Genomic DNA, 27980 nt, shown 5'->3' on the forward strand with positions numbered 1-27980 from the left:
ACCCCTAACAGTCAGAAACGGGGGAATTCATAACAGGGAACAAAGAAATAGCTGAGGAACTAAATTTGTACTTTGCTTCTGTCTTCACAAAGGAAGACAGGAATAATATACTGTAAGTTCTGAGTAACGTAAGTTTTAGTGATGAGCTGAATGAAATTAGTATTGGTAAAGAAATGGTTTTGCAGAAATTAATGGGATTGAAGGCGGACACATCTAGGGGGGAGGTATTTGCTCGAGCTGTTGGGAAGGGTTTAAACTAATGTGGCAGGGGGATGGGAACTGATGCAGGAAGTTGGAAGGTAGTAAAACAGGAACAGAAGCAAAAGGAAGTAAGGGGGAAGTGTAAGGCAGAGAGGCCATAGTCAAAAATCAAAAAGGGCGACAATACAAGGTACAGTGACTGAGGGGAGCTCAGTGAATAGGCCCAGTAATACTAAAAGGAATAAAACGGGAAGTAAAAACATTAATGGTAAGCGACGCGGCAGGTTGTTACATGAAGATATGGGTTCAACAACAAGGAAAATTAGGAGAAAAGTTAATAGGAAATATAACTTAGGAGAGGTTACTGATCGAGGTGTTAAGATTCAAAACAGAGGTATAAAAGCCAACATAAGTGTACTTTACCTGAATGCTCGTAGTATTCGGAATAAGGTAAATGAGTTGATGGCGCAAATCATCGTGAATGACTGTGATTTAGTGGCCATCACTGAAACATGGTTAAAGGATGGTCACGACTGGGAGTTAAATATCCGAGGGTATCAAACTATTCGGAAGGACAGAGTGGATGGTAAAGGAGGTGGTGTAGCTCTGTTATTTAAGGATGACATCCGGGCAATAGTAAGGGATGACACCGGTGCTATGGAGGATAAGGTTGAATCCATTTGGGTGGAAATCAGGAATAGTAAGGCGAAAAAGTCACTGATAGGAGTAATCTATAGGTCACCAAATAGTAACGTTATGGTGGGGCAGGCAATAAACAAAGAAATAATGGATGCATGTAGAAATGGTACAGCAGTTATCATGCGGGATTTTAATCTACATGTCGATTGGTTTAACCAGGTCGGTCAAGGCAGCCTTGAGGAGGAGTTTATAGAATGTATCCGCGATAGTTTCCTAGAACAGTATGTAATGGAACCTACAAGGGAACAAGTGGTCCTAGATCTTGTCCTGTGTAATGAGACATTGCTAGAGGGACAGAGTTTAAGACTAGGGAGGTTATGCTGCAATTGTATAAGGTGTTAGTGAGGCCACACCTGGAGTATTGTGTTCAGTTTTGGTCTCCTTACTTGAGAAAGGACGTACTGGCACTGGAGGGTGTGCAGAGGAGATTCACTAGGTTAATCCCAGAGCTCAAGGGTTGGATTACGAGGAGAGGTTGGGTAGACTGGGACTGTACTCGTTGGAATTTAGAAGGATGAGGGGGGATCTTATAGAAACATATAAAATTATGAAGGGAATAGATAAGATAGATGCGGGCAGGTTGTTTCCACTGGCGGGTGAAAGCAGAACTAGGGGGCATAGCCTCAAAATAAGGGGAAGTAGATTTAGGATTGAGTTTAGGAGGAACTTCTTCACCCAAAGGGTTGTGAATCTATGGAATTCCTTGCCCAGTGAAGCAGTTGAGGCTCCCTCATTAAATGTTTTTAAGATAAAGATAGATAGTTTTTTGAAGAATAAATGGATTAAGGGTTATGGTGTTTGGGCCGGAAAGTGGAGCTGAGTCCACAAAAGATCAGCCATGATCTCATTGAATAGCGGAGCAGGCACGAGGGACCAGATGGCCTACTCCTGCTCCAAGTTCTTATGTTCTTATCTCCTGGGCCTGATCACCTTCATCCCAGAGTAGTTAAGGAAGTGGCCCGAGAAATGGTCGATCCATTGGTGGTCATGTTCCAACTGACTCTGAAATGATTCAGGGGCAGCGCGGTAGCATGGTGGTTAGCATAAATGCTTCACAGCTCCAGGGTCCCAGGTTCGATTCCCGGCTGGGTCACTGTCTGTGCGGAGTCTGCACGTCCTCCCCGTGTGTGCGTGGGATTCCTCCGGGTGCTCCGGTTTCCTCCCACAGTCCAAAGATGTGCGGGTTAGGTGGATTGGCTATGCTAAATTGCCCGTAGTGTCCTAAAAAGTAAGGTTAAGGGGGGGTGTTCTTGGGTTACGGGTATAGGGTGGATACGTGGGTTTGAGTAGGGTGATCATTGCTCGGCACAACATCGAGGGCCGAAGGGCCTGTTCTGTGCTGTACTGTTCTATGTTCTGTGTTCTATGTTCTATGATTCCTACAAATTGGAGGGTAGCGAATGTAACCCCACTATTCAAAAAGGGAGGTAGAGAAAAAACAGGGAACTATTGACCAGTGAGCCAGACGTTGGCAGTAGGGAAGTTGCTGGAGTTTATTATCAAGGATTTCATAGCACAGCATTTGGAAAGCAGTGGTGTAATCAGACATGGATTTACGAAAGGAAAATCATGCTGGAAATCTACTCAAATTATTTGAAGATGGAACCAGGGAGAACCAGTAGATGTGGTTTATTTAGACTTTCAGAAGACTTTCGACAAGGGGCAGCACGGTAGCATGGTGGTTAGCATAAATGCTTCACAGCTCCAGGGTCCCAGGTTCGGTTCCTGGCTGGGTCACTGTCTGTGTGGAGTCTGCACGTCCTCCCCGTGTGTGCGTGGGTTTCCTCCGGGTGCTTCGATTTCCTCCCACAGTCCAAAGATGTGCGGGTTAGGTGGATTGGCCATGCTAAATTGCCCGTAGTGTTCTAAAAAGTAAGGTTAGGGATGGGGGGGGGTTGGGTTACGGGTATAGGGTAGATACATGGGTTTGAGTAGGGTGATCATTGCTCGGCACAACATTCAGGGCCGAAGGGCCTGTTCTGTGCTGTACTGTTCTATGTTCTATGTCTAACATCGCAGATTAATATGTAAAGTTGAAGCACATGGGATTCCGGGTAGTGTCTTGAGATGGATAGAAAGCTGGTTAGCAGACAGGAAGCAAAAACTTTGGAATAAGTGGATCTTTTTCTGATTGGCAGGCAGTGACTAGTGGGGGACCGAAGGGATCTGTGCCAGGACCTCAACTGTTCACATTATATATCAATGATTTGGAAGATGAACTAAATGTATTGTCTCCAAATTTGCAGATGATACAAAGTTGGGTGGGAGGGTGAGCTGTGAGGAGGATCATAGAATCTGTACAGTGCAGAAGGAGGCCATTCAGCACATCGAGTCTACCTCAATCCTCTGAAAGAGCATCCTCCCTAGGCCCATTTTCCCAACATATCCCTGTACCCTCACCTAACCTGCAGTTCTTTGGGCTGTGGGAGGAAATTGGAGCACCTGGAGGAAACCCACGCAGACACTGGGAGACACAAGGTGAATGTGCAAACTCCACACAGTGTCCCAAGGCTGGAATTGAACCCAGGTCTCTGGCACTGTGAGGCAGCAGTGCTAACCACTGTGCCACTGTGCGACCTGAAATATTTATTTGCTTTGAAAACCTGGTTTCTCTATCCAGAGATGCTCCCCGATCGGCCGAGTATTTCCAGCATTTTCAGTTGTAATTAAAGCAGATTTTGGTTGTTTTTAGGATCTTGCTGTGTATAAATCAGGACTGCCTTTCAAACTACAATTCAGTTGGTTTCAGATGTTGCGGATGAGAATAAAATATCTTTCACAATTATTCCAGTGATTTGAATCATTGAATCATGTTTTATGGTTGTGGAGAGAATAGACAGACTAAAATCTCAATGCCTCAGTTTTAGGCGCTATCCCAATGCAGGTTGCTGCTGCTGCAGTTCACCCTCCGGCCGGGTGGTGGCGGCCGCGGGGAAGGAAACTCCCGGTGGCTCAGCCGGTTGCTCAGGCGGGGCGGCGGCAGCGGGAGGCCGGGGAGCGGGAGGCCGGGGAGCGGGGAGCCTGAGGCCGGGGAGCGGCAGCGGGAGGCCGGGGAGCGGCAGCGGGAGGCCCGAGGCCGGGGAGCGGGGAGCGGGAGGCCTGAGGCCGGGGAGCGGGAGGCCCGAGGCCGGGGAGCGGGAGGCCCGAGGCCGGGGAGCGGGGAGCGGGAGGCCTGAGGCCGGGGTGATGGCCGGGGTCGGGGTTTGCCAGTCGGTTTTCCCGGATTTGGGCGCCGAGGATTCGGGTCCGACTCTGATCGAGAGTCTGTGCATGAACTGCCTGGAAAATGTGAGGAGAGAGGGGATATGGGGTTGGGGGGGTGTTGGAGTGGGGGGGTGTGGGGGGTGGGGGGGGTGTGTAGGGGGTGGGGGGGTGTGTAGGGGGTGGGGGGGTGTGTGGGGGGGGTATGGGTGCGGTGTGGGTGTGGGGGTGGAGGGGGGGTGAGGGGGGTGGGTGGGTGAGGGGGGTGTGTGGATGAGGGGGGTGGGGGGTGGGGGTGGGTGAGGGGGGTGGGTGGGGGTGAGGGGGTTGTGTGGGGGTGAGTGGGTGAGGGGGGTGTGGGTGGGTGAGGGGGGTGTGGGTGGGTGAGGGGGGTGTGTGGGTGAGGGGGGTGTGGGTGAGGGGGGGTGTGGGGGAGGGGGTGGGAATGGGCCAAGGGGAGATGTGGGGAGATGTGGGAAGCTGGGAGGGGAGGGAGGAGATTGTGGGGGGAGTTGCTTCAAAATCAAAGTTCCACAACTGCCATTGGTGCTCAGAGCTGGGGAGCTGAGAATGTAGCCGTGGGGCCACCCGGGGCTGCGCCACACGGGGCTGTGGGCCACACGGGGCTGTGAGCCACACGGGGCTGTGGGCCACACGGTGGGCCCACATGCGGCTGTGAGCCAGACCATGGGATGTCCTGTTCTCCAAATGTGCTTTTTGCAATCTGCACATGTCGGCAGCACGCCAGTGATTTAAATAAATGCCAGAAAATCTCAGCGGGTCTGGCAGCGACTGTGGAGAGAGAGAAACAGTTAACTATCTTCGAGCTGATCAATTGATTGGATACGATCAGTGATGGTGACTTCACCAATTCCTCTCGACATTCCAGGCTCTGAGCAGTAATGTGACAGATCTTTTCATCTGTTTTATTGAATGGATGATGATGATCACATCAATATTTCTTTCTGTTTTTGTTCCTTTCCAAAGGGGATGACTCGGTTGCTGTTAACTAAAATTCCATTCTTCAAAGAAATTATTGTGAGTTCTTTTGCCTGTGAGAACTGTGGATGGGTTAACAATGAGATCCAGTCAGCAGGGAAGATTCAGGAGCAGGGCGTGCAGTATAAACTGCGTGTTTCTTCCAAAGAGGTGAGTTAGTGCCTGTACTTGGTGCTCTTATCAGAAATTGAAATATTTGTTTCTGACTCAGTGAAATTACTTTTCTCATTCTATTCAGTGTGACGCATGGGTTTTGGCCGATACTCTAGAGTTTAGAAGAATGAACGGTCAATTTGCTGAAACATGTAAGAGTCTCAGGGGCTTTGACAGGGTAGATTTTGAGAGGCTGTTACCCCTCATGGGGGAATCTAGAACTAAGGGACACAGTTTCAGAATAAGGGATCTCCCATTTAAAACAGAAATGAGGAGGAATCTTTGAGATGGTGAGTCTGGAATTTTCCTCGGCAGAGGGCAGTGGAACCTGGGTCATTGGCGGCTCAGCAAGACATGTATTTTTAAAAAATAATTTTTATTCTAATTTTCACATATTCACAAAAAAGAAAACAATAACAGAAAATTCTAAGAACAAAAAAAAACAGAACCCCCCCCCGCTGTAAATACAAAAGAGAAACAATAAATTAACGCCCGTCGTTGGCAAAAAACAGATATTCAACCCAAAACAAAAACAGAGAGAGACCCCCCCACCCCGGGTTGCTGCTGCTGCTGACCTTTTGTTTTTACCGTTCTGCCAGGAGATCTAGGAATGGTTGCCATCTCCTGAAAAACCCCTGAACTGACCCCCTTAGGGCAAATTTCACCCTCTCCAATTTAATAAACCCCGCCATATCGTTGACCCAGGCCTCCACGCTTTGGGGCCTCGCATCCTTCCACTGAAGAAGAATCCTCCGCCGGGCTACTAGGGACGCAAAGGCCAGAACACCGGCCTCTTTCGCCTCCTGTGCTCCCGGCTCCACTGCAATCCCAAATATTGCGAGTCCCCAGCGTGGATTGACCCTGGATCCTACCACCCTCGATACCGTCCTTGCTACACCCTTCCAAAATTCCCCCAGCGCTGGGCATGCCCAGAACATGTGGACATGGTTTGCTGGGCCCACAGAGCACCTAATACACCTGTCCTTGGTCCCAAAAATACGGCTCATCCTTATCCCGGTCATATGAGCCCTATGCAGCACCTTGAACTGTATGAGGCTAAGCCTCGCACAAGAAGAGGAGTTCACCCTTTCTAGGGCATCCGCCCACGTCCCCTCCTCAATCTCCTCACCCAGCTCCTCCTCCCATTTATCTTTCAGCTCCTCCTCCGAGGCCTCGTCTACCTCCTGCATCACCTGGTACACTTCCGAGATCCTCCCCTCTCCAACCCATACCCCCGAGAGCACCCTGTCCTGGACCCCACGCAGCGGCAGCAGGGGGAATCCCGCCACCTGCCGCCTGACAAACGCCCTTACTTGCATGTACCTAAAGGTGTTCCCCGGGGGGAGCCTGAACTTCCCTTCCAGCTCACCCAGGCTCGCAAACTTCCCGTCTATGAACAGGTCCCCCAGCCTCCCAACACCTGCCCTGTGCCAACTCAGGAACCCGCCATCAATTCTCCCTGGAACAAACCGGTGGTTCCCCCGTATCGGGGACCCCATCGAGGCCCCCACCTCCCCCCTGTGCCGCCTCCATTGCCCCCAAATGTTGAGGGTAGCTGCCACCACCGGGCTCGTGGTATACCTCGTCGGAGGGAGCGGCAGCGGTGCCGTTGCAAGCGCTTCCAGGCTCGAGCCCACACAGGATGCCATCTCCAGCCTCTTCCATGCTGCCCCCTCCCCGTCCATTACCCACTTACGCACCATCGCTGCGTTGGCAGCCCAATAGTACCCACAAAGGATGGGCAACGCTAGCCCCCCCCCCCCATCATCCCGGCCCCGCTCCAAGAACACCCGTCTCACCCTTGGAGTCCCATGTGCCCACACAAACCCCGTAATGCTCCTGTTAACCCGCCTGAAAAAGGCCTTCAGGATAAGGATGGGGAGGCACTGGAACAGGAACAGAAACCTCGGGACTGCACCCTACCCGCCAAAGACAGGACAGCATGTCCCACCTCTTAAACTCCTCCTCCATTTGCTCCACCAGCCTTGTGAGATTTAGCTTATGCAAGGCCCCCCAGCTCCTGGTCACCTGAACCCCCAAGTACCTGAAGCTCCTCTCCGCCCTTTTCAGTGGGAGCCTCCCAATCCCCCCCTCCTGCTCCCCCGGGTGTACCACAAACAGCTCGCTTTTCCCAAAGTTAAGCTTATACCCTGGGAAATCCCCAAATTCCCAGAGAATCCCCATCACCACCGGCATTCCCCCCACCGGGTCCGCCACATACAACAATAGGTCATCCGCATAGAGCGACACTCGGTGCTCCTCCCCACTCCGGACCAGCCCCCTCCAATCCCCCAACTCCCTCAGGGCCATAGCCAGGGGTTCAATTGCCAGCGCAAAAAGTAGGGGGGACAGGGGACACCCCTGCCTTGTCCCTCGGTATAGTCGAAAATACTCCGACCTCCTCTTATTCGTGGCCACACTCGCTCAGCTAGACATGTTTGATGGACAAGGGAGTGGGCGTTTATGGGAGGTGGGGTTTGTGGGAGGCAGGGGTTTATGGGAGGCAGGGGTTTATGGGAGGCGGAGTTTATGGGAGGCAGGAGTTTATGGGAGGCAGGGGTTTATGGGAGGCGGGGTTTATGGGAGGCAGGGGTTTATGGGAGGCGGGGTTTATGGGAGGCAGGGGTTTATGGGAGGCGGGGTTTATGGGAGTCGCGCAGGAAAGTGGATTTACGACCACAATCGGATCAGCCATGATCTTATCGAATGACGGGACAGTCATGATGGACGGAATATTCCACTCATATTTCTTATTCCTCCCCTCCATACTGGAGTGCACATGAATATTGAGAGAGATTTACGGTGATATGGTTGGATGTTTCAGCTGTGCCACTGTTGAAATTGATGTTTGTTGTCTAAACTGAGGTATGGCCATTTGATGACAGTTCTGGTGCTGTGAAATCAGTGTACCACAACAGTACCATGTGACAGCACACATGTGAAATCAGTGTACCACAGAACGTTACCATGTGAGCACACATGTGAAGTCAGTGTCACACATTACCATGTGAGAGCACACATGTGAAATCAGTATAACACAACATTACCATGTGACAGCACACATGTGAAATCAGTATACCACAGAACGTTACCATGTGAGAGCACAACTAGTTGTCTTGATTTTGATGAACTGTGTTCTTTATTTTCAAAATAATTCTGTCAAGCTGTTTAAATTGAATACTGACCTGTACTAGTGGATCTCTTTTTAATCGGCCTTCTTGGCACAGTGAATCTTTAATTCTGCTTGACACGATGAATCTATCAGTCTGTGTGTAATCGTGGTGAATCTATCGGTCTGTGTTTAAACGCGGTGAATCCATTGGTGTGTGTTTAATCTTGCCTGACACGGTGAATCCATCGGTCTGTGATTAATGCGGTGAATCTATCGGTCTGTGATTAATGCGGTGAAGCTATCGGTCTGTGTTTAATTGCCGTGAATCCATTGGTCTGTGTTTAATCTCGGTGAATCCATTGTACAGGATCTGAACCGTGAAGTGGTGAAAGCTGACTGTGCGACAACCAAAATCCCTGAACTTGACTTTGAGATTCCACCGTTCACACAGAAAGGGGGTAAGTAGCTGCTCACTGATTCACACAGAAAGGGGGGTATGTAGCTGCTCACTGATTCACACAGAAAGGGGGTAAGTAGCTGCTCACTGATTCACACAGAAAGGGGGGTATGTAGCTGCTCACTGATTCACACAGAAAGGGGGTAAGTAGCTGCTCACTGATTCACACAGAAAGGGGGTATGTAGCTGCCCACTGAGTCACACAGAAAGGGGGGTAAGTAGCTGCTCACTGATTCACTGTTTGTACCACTGGACCAGCAGATTCTGGTGCAAAATTCTTATCTGGGTTCCTGAGAAGGGTTCCCGAGAAGGGTGACCAGAATAATATCCTACCGTGGGGCACTTTAAAGACACATAAGTTGAGAGAAATATAACGGAGGTGTTCAGAATCAGTAGAGATAGGTTATATGGAAATGGGAAAGGTTGGATTTTCATAAAAATCCTTGCAGTCATCACTCTCTGCTCACGAAAGAGAATAAATAAGTTCATGATTAAAGAGAGATTTCCAGTTGAGAAAGAGTTATTTACATGTGAAAAGAGTGGGCAAAGAATGTTCTGAAGCTTTGCTCAATTGTCTTACGAGGTGAGGGGTTTCCTGTGTTTACAGCCACTGTGGTTAATGGGTGGATTTGGCACTGCAGGTGGTTGCACTATCTTCACAAGGATGCCTTTAATGATCCCATCTGTTCACATCTCTGTGTTTGTAGCCCCTGTTGTAGCACAGTGACAGTTGCCTGTGTTGGCTCTGTTGTAGCACAGTGACAGTTGCCTGTGTTGGCTCTGTTGTAGCACAGTGACAGTTGCCTGTGTTGGCTCTGTTGTAGCACAGTGACAGTTGCCTGTGTTGGCTCTGTTGTAGCAAAGTGACAGTTGCCTGTGTTGGCTCTGTTGTAGCACAGTGACATTTGCCTGTGTTGGCTCTGTTGTAGCACAGTGACAGTTGCCTGTGTTGGCTCTGTTGTAGCACAGTGACAGTTGCCTGTGTTGGCTCTGTTGTAGCACAGTGACAGTTGCCTGTGTTGGCTCTGTTGTAGCACAGTGACAGTTGCCTGTGTTGGCTCTGTTGTAGCACAGTGACAGTTGCCTGTGTTGGCTCTGTTGTAGCACAGTGACAGTTGCCTGTGTTGGCTCTGTTGTAGCACAGTGACAGTTGCCTGTGTTGGCTCTGTTGTAGCACAGTGACAGTTGCCTGTGTTGGCTCTGTTGTCGCACAGTGACATTTGCCTGTGTTGGCTCTGTTGTAGCACAGTGACAGTTGCCTGTGTTGGCTCTGTTGTAGCACAGTGACAGTTGCCTGTGCTGGCTCTGTTGTAGCAAAGTGACAGTTGCCTGTGTTGGCTCTGTTGTAGCACAGTGACAGTTGCCTGTGCTGACTCTGCTGGCTGTCGTTACTATTCACCGTTGATCAGAATACCACAGGTTAGGGCTGCACGGTGGCCTAGTGGTTAGCACAGCTGCCTCACGGCGCTGAGGTCCCAGGTTCGATCCCGGATCTGGGTCACTGTCTGTGTGGAGTTTGCACATTCTCCCCGTGTCTGCGTGGGTTTCGCCCCCTCAACCCAAAAATGTGCAGAGTAGGTGGATTGGCCACGCTAAATTGCCCCTTAATTGGAAAAAATAATTGGGTAAACTTAAAAAAAAAAGAATACCACAGGTTAGGGTGCTTCTCTGTAAACAGTTACAGCTGCAGAGAGTAAAGCAGAGATATGACAGTTATAAAGATTTGACCTGTTACTGTGATAGCCCTGAAAACAATTAAACCATCTTTACCATGGGCAGCACGGTAGCATTGTGGATAGCACAATCGCTTCACAGCTCCAGGGTCCCAGGTTCGATTCCGGCTTGGGTCACTGTCTGTGGGGAGTCTGCACATCCTCCCCGTGTGTGCGTGGGTTTCCTCCGGGTGCTCCGGTTTCCTCCCACAGTCCAAAGATGTGCAAGTTAGGTGGATTGGACATGATAAATTGCCCTTAGTGTCCAAAATTTCCCTCAGTGTTGGGTGGGGTTACTGGGTTATGGGGATAGGGTGGAGGTGTTAACCTTGGGTAGGGTGCTCTTTCCAGGAGCCGGTGCAGACTCGATGGGCCGAATGGCCTCCTTCTGCACTGTAAATTCTATGATCTATGATCTCATCTGTTCTAATACACAGAATCCTTAGGGTGCAGAAGCAGGCCGTTTGGCCCATTGAGTCTGCATGCCTCTTTATTCTACCTAGTCCCACGCCCAGTCTTATCTCATAACCTTACACATTCTCTCTTTTCAGATAACAATCCAATTCCCTTTGAATACTTTGATCAAGCCTGCCTCCAACACCCTCTCAGGAAATTCCTCCCAGACTTCAAAACTTTTCCTCCTTTTGTTCAATATTTTGAATCTGTTCCCTCTAGTTCTTGATGTTCTCTTGCGAGGGAGCAGTTTCTCATTATTTACCCTGTCCATACCCCTCAGAATCGTGAATACCTCTCGCAAATCTCCTCTCCGCCTTCTTTTCTCCAAGAAAAACAGACTCAATCTCTCCAATCCATCCTCATAGGTACAGTTCTTTATTCCTGGAATAAATATTGTGAATCTCCTCTGTACTCTCTCTAGTGTCTCCACATCCTTCCTCAAGTATGGTGCCCAGAACTGGATACAGTCTCCAGACGAGGCCCAGCTAGTGTTTTATCCAAGTTCAACATGGCTGCCTTACATTTGTAGTCAATACTGTATAAATAAAACCTAGGATATGATATGATTTATCAACTGTTCTCAACCTGTCCTGTCATCTGCAATGACTTGTGTACATGTACACTGTGAAGGAGTGTTAATTATTTTTCTATGGATTATATGCATGTATGTTGCTACTGGTGTATTCACTTGGACCTAAATGCCAGACTGTGAAGTATCTGATCATAGAGCTTCTTTGAATAGATATTGTTTGCCGGTAGTGATGGACTGGTACTAATGACTGTATTGGAGCATATTTGCCTGCTGCTTTTAGCAGTTTTGACGAGTTTGGCTCTCCTCTGATCTGTTCCTATTTTTGCAGCACTGTCTACTCTTGAGGGTCTGATTGACAGAGCTGTTGCTGGTCTAGAGCAGGATCAGCCCACACGAAAGGTAGGTGGTCAGCACTGGTCACTGGTTTGCTGAGAATGTGAAACAAAGTCCAGTATTGAATGTTTGCTTCACCCCCGACTCCTTTCCCAGAATATCCCCAATGTTCAAGCATCAAGGTATAAGTCCAGGATTCAAGACTAGGAGAGACGAACATAAACACTGTGAAACTGGGATTAGGAGCTGTCAAACTTGCTTTTTTAATAAAAGAAACTGCATATAAGGTAGAGTTCCAGAGCTTGAACTCCTGGTCGTGTGTCGGGTACCCACAAAGCCCTGAGCACGTAATTTCCTGCACTGGCAGATGGCGGCAAAACAGTGTCTAGAATTTGGTATATCGAAGCAAAGATGAACTAGATTATTCAGTAAGAAGTCTTACAACACCAGGTTAAAGTCCAACAGGTTTGTTTCAAACACTAGCTTTCGGAGCACTGCTCCTTCCTCAGGTGAATGGCGAGGTACCTCGCCATTCACCTGAGGAAGGAGCAGTGCTCCGAAAGCTAGTGTTTGAAACAAACCTGTTGGACTTTAACCTGGTGTTGTAAGACTTCTTACTGTGCTCACCCGAGTCCAACGCCGGCATCTCCACATCATAGATTATTCAGAGAATGGCTTGGCATAGCTAGTGCTTATAAAGAGTGAGGCTGATTGCTAGATGAGGCCATTGCCTTTCACATAATGGTTGTTCAGTCTGTGCGGGGCTGATATGTGGGGTTCCACCCCCACATTGGGAGCAGTGATCCAGCAGTGAGTTGGGCCTGATCTGTATTTTTTAATATGTATCATTAATGTGGCCTAAAGAAAATCTTTATTTCTTGGTCCTGCTACCCATCCCAGGCAACTGATCCTGATGTGGCCTCCAAGATTGAGGAATTTATTGAAAAGCTAACCAAGCTGAAGGATGTAGAGATGCCGTTCACACTGGTAATTTCTGTCTGGGGTGATGTATTACTGCGATACTCCTGTCGGTGAGAATTCATTGCGCGGGGGAAGCTGTTTACCTATGTGCACTGAACTGTTCCTCTACCAATCCTGAAACATTGTACATGTATATTAGAGGCAATGATGCCCAAATATTCAGAGGCTGATGAAATGGAATGTGCATTAAATAAGTTGGAGCACCAGAGGAAGCTTTTAGTGAATATTGATAGACTGGCCAAGAGTTCGCAGAATTCATGGAGTGTCAATAAGAGTAAGGCTTTAAAACAAAAAAAATTATGTTCTGGGGAAAGCTGTGTGCAGAAAAGCAGCAGAATTAAATGTTCTTGCACTGTTAGCATATCTGGCAGGCCTGCATTGCCCTTGCGAAGGTGGGGGAAGCCACCATGAGCCACTTCAGCCCATGTGGTGCAGGTACTCCCTGCCCTCAGTGTTTTATTGGTTTCTGGGGCCACCTGAAGGCCAGGCCAGGTAAGGGCAGCAGATTTCCTTTCGGAAAGCCCAACGGTGAATCAGATGGGTTTTTCTGGCAATCTGGTAGGATTATTATTAATAAGACTGATGTTTTATTCCAGATTAATTAACACAGTTGAGTTTAAATTCCCCCGGCTGCTGGAAGTGGCACCTCTATCTGGAATGTTAGTCCGGGCCTTTGGGTTACTTGTCCAAATTGCAAAGCCCCTGGGTAATCCGGTTTACAAAACATTAACAAGATAACACAATAAAATAAATGACTAGAACCCTACATTCTGCAGCGAGACTGAGAATATAAAAATTTATATAACTGTATGTCTGTAAAATTAATGACTGACCACAGCTCCACATAGCAGTTACAGGCTTCACAATATAGCAACAATGCTGTTTAGAGTTGCTACAGCAAAGAATTACTAACATGGCTATGAGGAAACATAAATGCAACAAAAGACTGGGGGCGGCACGGTGGTTAGCACTGCTGCCTCACAGCTCCAGGAACCCGGGTTCAATTCTGGCCTCAGGTGAATGTGCAGACTCCACACAGGCATTCTCCCCATGTCTGCGTGGGTGGGTTTCCTCCGGGTGCTCCGGTTTCCTCCCTCGGTCCAAAGATGTGCAGGTTGGTGGATTAAGCACGATCAATGTACCACCACCATTGCACAGTAGGGTAGCACAGTGGCTAACACTGTTGCTTCACAGCTCCAGGGTCCCAGGTTCGATTCCTGGCTTGGGTCACTGTTTATGTGGAGTCTGCATGTTCTCCCCGTGTCTGCGTGGGTTTCCTCCGGGTGCTCTGGTTTCCTCTCACAAAGATGTGCAGGTTCGGTGGATTGGCCATGCTAAATTGCCCTTAGTGTCCAAAAAGGTTGGGTGGGGTTGTGGGGATGGGGAGAAGGTGTGGACTTGAGTGGGGTGCCTTTTTCATGGGCTGGTGCAGACTCGATGGATCGGGTGGGCTCCTCCTGCACTATAAATTCTATGATAAAGTAGCAGCCGTGTGTACCATCTACAAGATGCACTGCAGCAACTCACCCAGGCTCCTTGGGCAGCTCCTTCCAAACACACCACCACTACCCTCTAGAAGGTTACGGGCAGCAGATACCTGGGAACTCCACCACTTGGAGGCGCCCCTCCAAGTCTCTCACCACCCTGACTTGGAAAGATATCCTTCACTGTCGCTAGGTCATAATCCTAGAATCCCTTCCCTAACAGCAATGTGGGTGTACCTACATCTCGGGGACTGCAGCGGTTCAAGAAGGCAACTCATCACCACCTTCTAATGGGCAACAAATGCTGGCCTAGCCAGTGAAGCCCTCCTACCATATCTTAATTTTTAAAAACCCTTGACTTGTTTTCACGTTCAGTTAATCGGGTATCCTTGTGCAGGTTGTGGATGATCCATCTGGGAACAGCTTTGTCGAGAATCCCCATGCCCCACAGAAGGATGAGGCGTTAACGATTACTCATTACAAGCGAGATGCTGCACAGGACAGCATGTTGGGGCTGCAGGTAGGTGTGTATATGTGGTGGGTATGTGTGTTGGCTGAGTTATTAGGATCTGATAAGTCACCACTTTTTGAAATAGTGGCTTTTCAACCTTTGTTTGGGAGAATGTTTAACAAATGTTCCCGTATAACAGGAAGAGAAATTTCATGGCCATTTATGAAGAATTTACACAGAAACAGGTCACTAGGCCCAGCCCATCTGGTATTGACGATCAAAATGAGCTGCCTTCATACTGTTTATTTAGCTTCCTGTTAAATGCTTCACTGTTATTCATCTCAACTACTCCCTGTGGTAGTGAGTTGCACACTCACACCGCACAGATAATAATGTAGAACTTATTACCACAGGTATAATTGAAGCTTGAAATCCCCAAAGTTAATTAATGAGTTTGTAAGTTATTTGTAGATGTTTCCGAGCTAATCTTGCTTCCCCTAAATGTTGTTTAAATCCAGTCGAACCCCTACAAAATCGCCGAGAGTCTAACCCCTACAAAATAGTGTGGTGCTGTATGTTGCTGTGATCGTGAATGATTGAATCTTCTGTGCACCAATGATTTTATTTTGTCCGATATCCTTACAGGCATCTACAGAAGAGGAGAAATCCCAAAACACCAGTGACGATTTCAGGAATGAAGTGAGTGTTCCCATGAGGACTGTAAACCATAACTGATATTGAGGAAGTATTAGTAAAGCTGACTATATAAAGTTGATATGTCTCCAAGACCTGATGAATACATTCAAGAATACTGAGGGAAGTAAGGGTGGAAATGGCAGAGGCACTGGCTGCAGTCCTGGAATCATCCTCAGATAGTTTGGGGGGGGGGGGGGGGGGGGGCGTGGTTTCCTGGACATCAGGTGTTCATGTCCTGGTACATGTAAGATTGAGGGGGGCTGTGTGTTTCATGTATATCATTTCTATATTTCAAAAGCTCATATTTCAGGGGCTGGTTTAGCTCACCGGGCTAAATCGCTGTCTTTTAAAGCAGACCAAGCAGGCCAGCAGCACGGTTCGATTCCCGTACCAGCCTCCCCGGACAGGCGCTGGAATATGGCGACTAGGGGCTTTTCACAATAACTTCATTGAAGCCTACTCGTGACAATAAGCGATTTTCATTTCTTGACATTCAGAGTAGACTTTCCTTAGAAGTGGGTTAGGAGTAGCTGGGTGATTTTAAACTCTGCATCCAGTAGCCAGACTTGACCAGCAGATATCTGACCCTAAAACGATCGGTTATAATCTTAACAGAAGAGGAAATCTGTGTTACTAAATGATGTGTTTCCATCTCTATAGGTGTTGCAGTTTGGTACCAACTGTCCAGGGTGTAATGCACCTGCGGAGACCAACATGAAGTTAGTGCGTATCCTTTGACCGAGGGTGCAATAGCTGGGGCCTTAACAGACATCTTTGCAGCATCCTTGAGCACGGGTGAGGTCCCGGAGGACTGGAGAATTGCTAATGTTGTCCCTTTGTTTAAGAAGGGTAGCAGGGATAATCCAGGGAATTATAGACCTGTGAGCTTAACGTCAGTGGTAGGCAAACTGTTGGAGAAGATACTGAGGGATAGGATCTATTCACATCTGGAAGAAAATAGACTTATCAGTGATGGGCAGCATGGTTTTGTGCAGGGAAGGTCATGTCTTACAAACCTAATAGAATTCTTTGAGGAAGTGACAAAGTTAATTGATGAGGGAAGGGTTGTAGATGTCATATACATGGACTTTAGTAAGGCGTTTGATAAGGTTTCCCATGGCAGGTTGATGGAAAAAGTGAAGTCGTATGGGGTTCAGGGTGTACTAGCTAGATGGATAAAGAACTGGCTGGGCAACAGGAGACAGTAGTGGTGGAAGGGAGTGTCTCAAAATGGAGAAGGGTGACTAGTGGTGTTCCACAGGGATCCGTGCTCGGACCACTGCTGTTTGTGATCTACATAAATGACCTGGAGGAAGGTATAGGTGGTCTGATTAGCAAGTTTGCAGATGATACTAAGATTGGTGGAGTTGCAGATAGTGAGGAGGACTGTCAGAGAATGCAATAAAATATAGATAGATTGGAGAGTTGGGCAGAGAGAAATGGCAGATGGAGTTCAATCCAGGCAGATGTGAGGTGATGCATTTTGGAAGATCAAATTCAAGAGCGAACTATATGGTCAATGGAAGGGTCTTGGGGAAAATTGATGTACAGAGAGATCTGGTACAGAGAGATCTGGGAGTTCAGGTCCATTGTACCCTGAAGGTGGCAACGCAGGTGAGAGAGGTCAAGAAGGCATACAGCATGCTTGCCTTCATCGGACGGGGTATTGAGTACAAGAGTTGGCAGGTCATGTTACAGTTGTAACTTTGGTTAGGCCACATTTGGAATACTGCGTGCAGTTCTGGTCGCCACATTACCAGAAAGATGTGGATGCTTTAGAGAGTGTGCAGAGGAGGTTCACCAGGATGTTGCCTGGTATGGAGAGTGCTAGCTATGAAGAAAGGTTGAGTAGATTAGGATTGTTTTCGTTGGAAAGACGGAGGTTGAGGGGGGACCTGATTGAGGTCTACAAAATGGAGAGGTATGGACAGGGTGGATAGCAACAAGCTATTCCCAAGAGTGGGGGTGTCAGTTACAAGGGGTCACGATTTCAAGGTGAGAGGGGGAAAGTTTAAGGGAGATGTGCGTGGAAAGTTTTTTACGCAGAGGGTGGTGGGTGCCTGGAATGCTTTACCAGCGGAGGTGGTAGAGGCGGGCACGATAGCATCATTTAAGAGGCATCTACACAGGTATATGAACAGGCGGGAACAGAGGGAAGTAGACCTTGGAAAATAGGCGACAGGTTTAGATAAAGGATCTGGATCGGCGCAGGCTGGGAGGGCCGAAGGGCCTGTTCCTGTGCTGTAATTTTCTTTGTTCTTTGAGCACATTAGACACAATGGAATAGTAGTAGGGAGGGAAACGGCTGCACTTGAATTAAAACATCCAGCGTGTTTGACCAAGATCAAAAATGTCAATTTGAAAAATGTTCTTTATTTCAGGTAGAAATTCAGTGGCAATAAAGAAGCAGCTTCTGTTAGACTAAAGGTTAAACCGTGGAAATCTCTAGAGTTCGCGAGCTGCTAGGGTGTGGTTTGGGTCTAGGTAGGGTGCTCTTTTGGAGGCTTGGTGCAGACGTTGATGGGCCAAATGGCCTCCTGCACTGTAGGGATTCTATGATTTTCCCTCACCCACTGAATGCACTCCATGTGGGTGCCAGCCCTCGCTCCAGGACCATTTCTCAGGCGAGTCTGGACAGTGATTGACAACAGGCTGTTTCATGTGAATTCCATCTATCAAGTGGAGCTTGATGTTTTCCACACAAGCAGTTTGTTGTAGAAGGCAGACTCGCTGACTCTGTCTCTCCTGCACAGAGTTTTTTTAAATGTACTTTATTCAAAATACATGTAAAAACAGCAACATTTAAATACACATCCCTTACAATCACAGGCCAGTTTTCTCCCTTTATCTCCCCCCCCCCCCCCCCCCCCCCGCGACGAACAATTCCTCAAACATGAACCACCCACACCGTATCTCGAAGCCCTCCGCTGACCCCTTCAACCCAAAATTAATCTTCTCCAACCAGAGAAAGTTGCACAAATCCCCCAGCCAGGTTGCCACCCCTAGCAGTGTATCCGACCCCCAATTGAACAGGATCCTTCGGGCAATTAGAGCGATTAAGGCCACAACATTGGCTTCCTTCCCCTCCAGAAGCTCCGGCCTTTCTGATACCCCAAAAGTCACCTCCATTGGGTCCGACCTGAGCTGCACACCCACTAGCATAGTTTGTGTCCCAAACACCACTTCCCAGTATTTCTTCAGCCCACACTTCTCGCACCCATCAGCCACCTCCTGAAAGAACTAACTCATCATCGCCCGGGTCAAATGTACCCTGTGCACCACCTTGAACTGAATCAAGCTCATCCTCACGCAGGAGGTGGTTGAGTTCACCCTCTGCATCGCCTCGTCTATTTCCCCACCCCAAATCCTCCCCCCATTTGTTCTTGATCCTCACCAAACCTCTACAATAGTCCCTTGATCCTGCCCATACTCTCCAGCGGGTCCAACACAAACAACAACAGGTCGTCCGCATAATGACACCCAGTGCTCCCTGCTCCCCCTCGCCATTCAAAAAGGAATGAGAGTGTTAATCTGAAAAGGAAGAATGTGCAGGGCTATGGGGCGAATGGCACTAGATGAGCTGCTCATTCAGAGAGTCAGGGCAGACCCGATTGGCCAAAAGGCCTCCCCGTGCCATAACAATCCTGTGATTATTTTCAGAAGTTAGTCCTTTTTTTTTTTTTTTTTTGTTTTCAAAATTTATCCCTGATAATGGGTCTTGCTGGGCAGCACGGTGGCCTAGTGGTTAGCACAACCGCCCCACGGCGCTGAGGTCCCAGGTTCGATCCCGGCTCTGGGTCACTGTCCGTGTGGAGTTTGCACATTCTCCCCGTGTCTGCGTGGGTTTCGCCCCCACAACCCAAAAATGTGCAGAGTAGGTGGATTGGCCACACTAAATTGCCCCTTAATTGGAAAAAATAATTGGGTAATCTAAAATTAAAAAAAAAAGATAATGGGTCTTGTAGCAATCATTTGTAATAACCATAACAACACTCACTGTCCATTTAGCAGCCGCACTACTCTGGGGTTTTAATGGGTTCCAGCTTGAAGCTGTGCCCGTGTTTTCCTTTATCAAAGGTGGCCAGAAATCCCACACTTTAAGGAGGTGATCATTATGGCAACTAACTGTGAAGCCTGTGGACAGAGGACCAATGAGGTAAATATTACTGACTTTCTAAATTATAACGGGGAGAGGGATTGTGGGAAGAAGATTAAACTATTGACTGTGGTATTGTGAACATTTATTGTGCTCCTCCAATTCCTTTTTTGTCTTGTGAAGGAATTGGCTCCTTGTTAGATCATTCTGCACCATTAACATCCACTCCACTCCCAAAAGGATACTCTGATGAGCTAGTTCATGGCCTCTGCCAATGTTGTTCTGGACTGATATCTGGAATGAGATTAGCCTGGCTAATGCTTCCCCTACCACTTATGCTGACTCTACAAAGGCATGCCCGAGAGTGCCGGTAACCGTGTGGGGAGTATCAGGGTTTTATGTTCATTGCACCTGTGTTTATGATGCAGGGGGAAGAACTGAGTTGTTTCCCTTCCTCCCTCACACTAGACCGTGAGCTGTTCTGGTGTTGCTCTTGCAAAAGGGAAATTCTAGTTGCAGCTGTGTAACTTATCAAAGTCAGTGAGCAGCTGGCTTTGTACAGAAATGGTGCAGCAATTCTAGATTGGCACCTGAGCAAGAGCTCTGAACAAAGGCAGGAGTTTGTTTCTTCAGGCCAGAGAGATCCTGGACACCACTGAATTAAATCCCCTCACTCGTGGCAAAGGTATAACAGTTGACTCTTTTGCCCTTGATTTAAAGACTCGAAAATGGGACTAACTTTATAGAACATAGAACAGTACAGCACAGAACAGGCCCTTCGGCCCTCGATGTTGTGCCGAGCCATGATCACCCTACTCAAACCCACGTATTCACCCTATACCCCCAACAACCCCCCCCCCCCCCCCCCCGTAACCTTTTTAGGACACTACGGGCAATTTAGCATGGCCAATCCACCTAACCCGCACATCTTTGGACTGTGGGAGGAAACCGGAGCACCCGGAGGAAACTCCTGTTCACTATTTAGTGACTCATGTTGCAAAGCCTGAGGAGAAAAAGAGAGTGCATTTATATAGTATCTTTCACAACCATCAGTGCTTTGCCAGTGAAATATTTTTATGCTGTAATGTTCTAATAAGCTGTTGTCGGGCTGTGATCACCCTTGTGACTGAATATTTTGCAATTCACCTTGTCCCAACTCCCACATGAAGAGGTGCAAGAGGCTGTGACACCTTACTGAAGTGGGGAATCTGAATCTTTAGAGGGGGAGGATAGCAGAGGTTCTGTTTGGCAAAAAGAGCAGACAGAATTATATAAACATTGCTTGTTCATTCATAGTTATTTTACAATTTTAGGTGAAGTCAGGAGGAGCCACTGAGCGTCTGGGAACCAAAATCACACTGCGAATTACTGACCCGTCTGACATGAGCAGGGACTTGCTCAAGGTACAACATTGTTCCATCACCGTGGTTTGGAGCCGCAAGCTTCTCATGTGTCCTGTTCAATTGCTGCATCTGAGAAAGGAACCTGATCAGTAATTGGTTACATTTATAACGATAATTAAATCTTTACAAAGGCATAATATTTATCGACTGTGGTTTGTGGTATTCAATGGTTGTGAACAATAATTCTGTCCTTTTTTGTCCCTTGTAGTCAGAAACCTGTGCCGTCTTTATTCCAGAGCTGGAGTTTGAGCTCGGAATGGGAATACTCGGAGGAAAGTTCACTACCTTGGAAGGGTTACTGAATGATGTGAAAGAATTAGTGAGAAATGATTTATTTTCTAAATCTTAGTCATTTGTTCTGGGAACATGCAAGGTGTTGGTGCAACTACCTTGGGACTCTGGAAGGATTCGAGCTGCTCCTCCCTCCCTGGGAGCAGGACTTAGCTGAATTCCTCTATTTGTTTTAAAAAAAAATTATGTTTGGCATTAGAGGTAAAGGTGAAGGATTCTCCATGAGGAGGAAGCTGTTGATCCACTTTGTCAAGAAGCACTAAATCGTCAGTGGGAGGAGGGGGAAGGTTGGGGGGGCGGGAGATTGAGGGATATATTTGTTTTTTATATTTTGGGGGGGAAGGGTGGGTTGAAGGATATTTTGGTTTAGACAAACTCTGGGGGGAGATTGGCGGTTTTCTATATATGGTGGGTTTACCAGGTTATATTATTCCAATATTATATGTTACTGCTTCACGGCTTGTTATAGTTCTCTGATATATTATCTTTTAAAAATATGTATTTTTTTTCCCCTTGATTTAATAGACTGTGGCAAAGAACCCATTTTTTGCTGGGGACAGCACCGTTCCTGAAAGATCCAAGAAACTTGGAGAATTTGGGCAGAAGTTGAACGAGGTAAGAAAGTTCTTAGCTCCTGAATTTTATATTTGATAAATTGGGGTATTCCCCAGGTACTGTTGCAGTTCACCATGTGAGTGAATCCAGGTGGCATTGAGCAGTGACTGAAAGCTGAGCCAGATTCAAAACCAGGGAATCCTTAAAAATGAACCTGAGGATGACACCGTGCATCCACTGTAGTGACCTCCAGCTTGCATCTTTCCCCATGGCTGAACTTTATGTAAGTGCTGTTCAGATTCTCGCCATTTCTAATGTTTGTCGGACTTTATATTCCCCTAAACAGCAATGAAGTAAGGCAGGTGACAGTAAATGATAGGGTTGAGGGAGCCTGTTGGCTGTGGATGTAACTGTCCAGCAGATTACAATCAAACTAAAAGCTAAGAGCTGAATAAGTCTCCACTTGTGCAGCGTGACAGACTCGGTGAGGCAAAGGCATGTGCTGCCCTCACCCCGGTCTGCAGTCCGACGAGTCTGACGTCCCCAAGATGGCCACCAATGGACAAGGCTCCAGATCAATGTTAAGAATCACTGACATTTAAAATTTAATTTAAATAATCTTTATGGTCCCAAGTAGGCTTACATTAACACTGCAATGAAGTTACAGTGAAAATCCCCGAGTTGCCACATTCCGGCGCCTGTTTGGGTACACAGAGGGAGAATTCAGAATTCTCAGCTGGTAGAGGAATTGAACCCGCGCTGCTGGCCTTGTTCTGCATCACAAACCAGCTGTCTAGCCCACTGAGCTAAACCAGTAAACCATGGTGCTGAGGAAGGAGACCCAAATGCTCACCATCTTTCGGCACGACCAGAACATGTGGGTATGGCTGGCGGGCCCACAAAAACACCACTTGCACCTGTCCTCCACTCCAACAAAGAACCCGCTCATCCTATTGTGTCCATCCCGACTACTGGCCCTTGTCTGCAGTGCCCAACGCAGATTCTCTCCCGATCCTGGTGCCTGTGTAGTTTGGCGATTATCACCCTTGGCTGCTCCCCGGCCTTGGGTTTTGATCGGAGTGACCTGTGTGCCCTGTCAATCTCTGGTGGCTTGGAGAAGCTGTCTCTCCCGACTAAGTTGCCCAGCATCTGGGCCACATGGTCTATCGGGTCCCTGCCCTTGATCCCCTCTGGAAGGGCCCAAAATTCGGACGTTTTGGCACCAAGTCTGATTCTCCTGATCCTTGACTTTGTCCTTCAGGCCCCCCTGGGTTGCTCCACCTTTTTATTTCGGCCTCCAGAGCAACAATCCTGTCGCTCTGCTCTATCGACAGTTCCTCGATCATCTTCCCTTGAGTTTCCAGCTTCTTCCCCATTCTGCTGATCGCCGTCTGCATGGCAACCATCGCCTCAGTCACCGCCACATGGATCCCTACTTTGATTGCCTCACTCAATGCAGTCAATTCCTTAGTCAGGAATATCTTCCATCTATCTCCGGGGGGGGGGGGGGGGGATTGTCTGGGTCGCTGGTCTCCCTCGCCTCGTGGGTCCGCCGACTCGCTCCTTTTCCTCTGCTTCTCTAGGGCCTCTTGAGCTCCCATTCGCTGGCATACTGCACCTTTCCTCTTCCTTCTTGTTTATCAGTACAATGAGTTCAAATATTTGGGCTGAATTTGTCCAACAGTGCCTATTTTATTGTAAATTGGAGGAGAGACACCCGATGGTCGACTGCTCAGCCCATTCCCCGTACCTGTGAGAAAAACGGGAATTCCTGATCATGTGGATGCAAGATTCCCCACCGGTCCGCTCCCCCCATTGCTCCATGAAAGTTCGAAGAACCATCACCATCCGCGAGAGAGCCAGTGATTTAGGGCATGATTGGTCCATTCTGGTTTCCAAACACAGTTAAAGTCCCCACCTAAGACCAGTCGATGTGTGTCCAAATCAGGGATGGAGGCTAGCAAACCATTGATAAATGCTGCATCGTCCCGGTTAGGGGCATATACACTCACCAAAAGTACCAGAGTACCTGCCAAGGACCCACTTATTATTACATACTTACTATTAGGATCAGCCGCAATCCCGGTGGCCAAAAAAGACACTCGCTTATTAATCAAGATTGCTGCATCTTGGGCTCTACCATCAAAGACCGAATGGGGCACGTGCGCCACCCGCCCCTTCAGACTCTGGACTGGTCCCTCACCCACAAATGGGTTTCCTGCAGAAATACCACATCAGCGTTTAAGTTGTTTACATGGGAAAAGACTCATGATCTGTTTAGTGGGCCACCCACTCCCTCGACGTTCCAGATGACCAGTCGAGTTGGGGTGTGTCGTGTTGTCCGACCCCCCCCCCCTTTCCGGTGTCAGCCATTTCCACCGTCAGTGATAAGCAAATAAACCTTTATAGCGGCATCCCGGAGAGATGGCAGCCACCCCCACCCGTAGAAAAACACAAAGCATGTTCTAGAACAAGCAGGCATCAGCCAGCTTCCCCTCTAAATCCCTGTACTGGATCCAGTCCCACAGTTTCAGCGCCCTCTTAACTGCCCCCTCAAGGGCAATTAGGGATGGGCAGTAAATGCTGGCAGAGCCTGCGACATCTACATCCCACGAACGAATAATAAAAAAGTTATCTCTGACAAGTCCTTTGGCCAGCTGTCCTAATGTCATCATCCCTGGCACAAGTCATATTTTCTTTGACTGTTTAACAGAGGCTCCTTGGTGCTGTTTAAATGCAATTGATATCAGTGACGGCAGCTGCAGCAGTTATTGATGCTGAGAGAACCTGCTACACTATGCATGTGGGAAGTGGAAGGGTAAGAGGGGAGTTGAGGAGAAACATTTTCACCCAGAAGGCGATGGGAGTCTGGAATTCACTGTCTGAAAGGGTGGTTCAGTCAGAAACTCCCGGAAAGTTTAAGAAGTATTTAGATATTCACTTACGCTGCCGTAACTTCCAGGGTTATGGCCCAAGTGCTGGGATTAATGTAGTCAGATCTTTGTTGACTGGTGTGGACACAATGGGCCGAGTGGCCTCCTTTCTGTGCTATAAACGTCTATGAATTTATACTATTCAGCTTAGACAGTAAGCTACCTCAGTGGATGAGTCACCTCAGCCTCTGAGATCCCTCAAACTCCTGTTACCTTTGAACTATTTTGACTATTTGGGTTTTTCTGTGCTTTTGCTGAACATTTTTTTTTGTCTGAGTTGGGTTTTATTTTTTTCCTTTAGATTATTTTGGGTAAAAGAGAAGCTCACATCATCCTTAGAGACTCTGCTGGAAACAGCTACCTACAGGCAAGTACTGCTGAAATAATCTTGATTGTCACAAGTAGGCTTACATTAACACTGCAATGAAGTTACTGTGAAAAGCCTCTAGTCGCCACACTCCGGCGCCTGTTCGGGTACACGGAGGGAGAATTCAGAATGTCCAAATTACCTAACAGCACGTCTTTCGGGGCTTGTGGGAGGAAACCGGAGCACCCGGAGGAAACCCACGCAGACACGGGGAGAACGTGCAGACTCCACACCGGCAGTGACCCAAGCCTAGAATCGAACCTGGGACCCTGGCTGTGTGAAGCAACAGTGCTAATCAATGTGCTACCGTGCCGCCCGTGAAATAGCTTCACCCTGTCTAAACACAGTGGGTTCCAGCCAAGAGTGGAAGAAGAAATCTGCCTGCGCTGCTGGCTATGTGCAGAAAGAGCTACTTCAGACGGTGCCGATGAGCTCTAAGAGGGGCTGCTATTCAATCCCCTGCATCTCCCAGCTCGGAACACCCCTAAGGACTCTGCTTCCACTCAGATTATCCATTTACCCGAGTTCAATTACTCCCAGAAGAAAATGCTTTTAGCCGGATGCAGCTGTCATTTAGTCAGGTTGAGTGATGGCTGGCTGCCTCTGTCCTGCTTGTGTCTCTGATGGAGGGTTCACTCTCCTTCATCCAGAATTAATATTGAGTGACCGGTCAGTGCAATCAGCTTATTGAGACCAATTATTGTCATCGTAACCCTACATGTTTTTGGGCATTTTGTCTCCTTCTTCAGTGGGTAACCACATCAAGGAATGGAGATTCCACAGATCTTTTATCGTCACAACTTGAACTGGCTTTAATCTGGCCGATGTTGTAAAGACAGAAGAAGCAGGGTGGAGAAGCCTGGAGTCTGGGAAAGAGTTTCATGTTTAATTATTATTATGGGGATTCCGTTCCTAACATATTTCCTTGTTTCTTCTCTCTGTCAATGTAGAATTTATATGCCCCGGATCCTGATCCAGAAATGACGGTTGAAAAATTCGAGCGCACATTTGAAGATAATGAGGAACTTGGTTTGAACGACATGAACACTGAAGATTATCAAGAGCAGAAAGTGGATAAATAATTGAGAATTTAAATTGAGGACAGGATGGAGTTAGGAAGGGGATAGCTGGTGTGAAATCTTCAAATAATTATTCTTCAAAAGAAATGAGATTGTGATCGAGTGGAGCAGTGAAGTGTTTATAGTGCAGCGTGATGTGGATCTGAATACATTCCATCCAGGTCACAGGTCCTGAATATTGCAATGCCATTTAGTACAGAATGAAAACAACAGTCACTAGGCTTACCTCCATCTTTATTCTTCTGTGTCTCCAGCCAAGCTAGGAGAGAAAGTCCATTTAGCCTCGAGTTGGGTCCCTCCCTGACCAAACTCAAATGAGGGGAATCGCAGGCCAGAGCCTATTTGCCACCACCCAGCAGCTCATCTTGCCCTTGGATATAATTTCTGTTACTTATTTGTCCAGACTTCAAATAAAACATTGAAGCCAGATCACACTGGCATGGTGCAGTTTGGGGTGAAACCTGCACTGACCAAACTACGATTAATACATCAGGAAACAGTATTGTAGCTGTTCATGTGCAATCCTGAATGCACAGAGGCATTTGCATGATATTTACATCAACTGTGATGACTGTACAATATAAAAAGCTTATTTTATTTGTATTGGAATAGGATGGATTCATTCTTTAGGGTTTGGGACAGTGTAGCCTGAACAATCTTGTACATCTGCGTGTTGGTAAATTCCATCAGCAGAATTGGACTGTGGACCCTCAGAATCCCTAGTCCTGTTTCACAATCCTAATGTTGGATAACATTCTGAAGCTTCCAATCATTTAACATGTATTATTTTGATAAGCTTAAAGACGTGGCACAAATTGGTATTATCGCAAGTTATTTGCTAATTGCTCAGAGGCAAAGTGACTAAGTGTTTGTGATGACAAAATTATAATATACGTCCTGAGCACAAATCCATTTTCTCTGCGTGTTGAAAGCAGAGTGGAAGGTTACATTCTATTACAACCAAAGTCAAATGCGTGAGTTCTGAAATAAAAAGAGAAAATTCTGCAAATACCTGTGTCAGGCAGCAAGTGTAGAATTCTAACGAGAGCTCATCAAAGTGAAGCTCACAGATGGTGTCTGATCTGAGCATTTAAAAAATTTTCTTTTGCTCTAAATTTCCTTGATCTTCAGTCGCGAGATATTGAATAAATAAATCAATATTCTTTTTTTTAAATTTGTTTTTATTCAAAATTTTACAAACCACTACAGAAAGAAAACAACAAAAAACATAATAAAGAAAAGCAAATTGACAACTTAACAAAGCAAGGTGGGGTATCTGCCCTTTACAAGTAAAATCTATCCATCACTCATACCCCCCCCCGGTTGCTGCTGCTGACCCCCACTTAATGTTCCGCGAGAAAGTTAAGGAACGGTTGCCACTGCCTGGAGAACCCCTGCAAGGACCCTCTTAAGGCAAACTTTATCCTTTCCAAACTTAGAAACCCAGCCATGTCACTGACCCTTAGAAACCCAGCCATGTCACTGACCCAAGTCTCCACACTTGGGGGCTTCGCGTCCCTCCACATTAACAAGAGCCGTCTCTGGGCTGCCAAGGAGGCAAAGGCCAAGACTTCGGCCTCTTTCGGCTCCTGCATTCCCGGATCTTCTGACACCCCAAATATCGCTATCCCCCAGCTCGGCTTTACCCGAGTGTCCAAGACCTTGGACATAGCCTTTACAAAGCCTCTCCAAAATCCTGTCAGTGCCGGGCATGCCCAAAACATATGGACATGGTTTGCTGGGCTCCCTGAACACCTCACACACCTGTCCTCCACCCCAAAGAACTTAC

At 47.6% G+C, this 27980-nt stretch overlaps 1 protein-coding gene across 1 annotated transcript; it reads left to right on the forward strand.

The window, feature by feature from the left end:
* Positions 1 to 4038: 4038 nt before the first annotated feature.
* LOC119954103 (zinc finger protein ZPR1-like) lies at positions 4039 to 27365 on the forward strand. The gene is made up of 14 exons (XM_038778986.1): positions 4039 to 4188; positions 5089 to 5250; positions 8733 to 8823; positions 11851 to 11921; positions 12756 to 12842; positions 14718 to 14840; positions 15417 to 15470; positions 16128 to 16194; positions 19553 to 19623; positions 20877 to 20966; positions 21175 to 21285; positions 21783 to 21872; positions 25047 to 25112; positions 26063 to 27365. Exons 1-14 carry the CDS (start codon positions 4087 to 4089, stop codon positions 26192 to 26194), a joined length of 1317 nt encoding a protein of 438 aa, XP_038634914.1. The 5' UTR covers positions 4039 to 4086; the 3' UTR covers positions 26195 to 27365.
* The last annotated feature ends 615 nt before the right edge of the window (positions 27366 to 27980 follow it).

This window comes from Scyliorhinus canicula, chromosome 19, assembly GCF_902713615.1.
Source record: "Scyliorhinus canicula chromosome 19, sScyCan1.1, whole genome shotgun sequence".
NCBI lineage: Eukaryota > Metazoa > Chordata > Chondrichthyes > Carcharhiniformes > Scyliorhinidae > Scyliorhinus > Scyliorhinus canicula.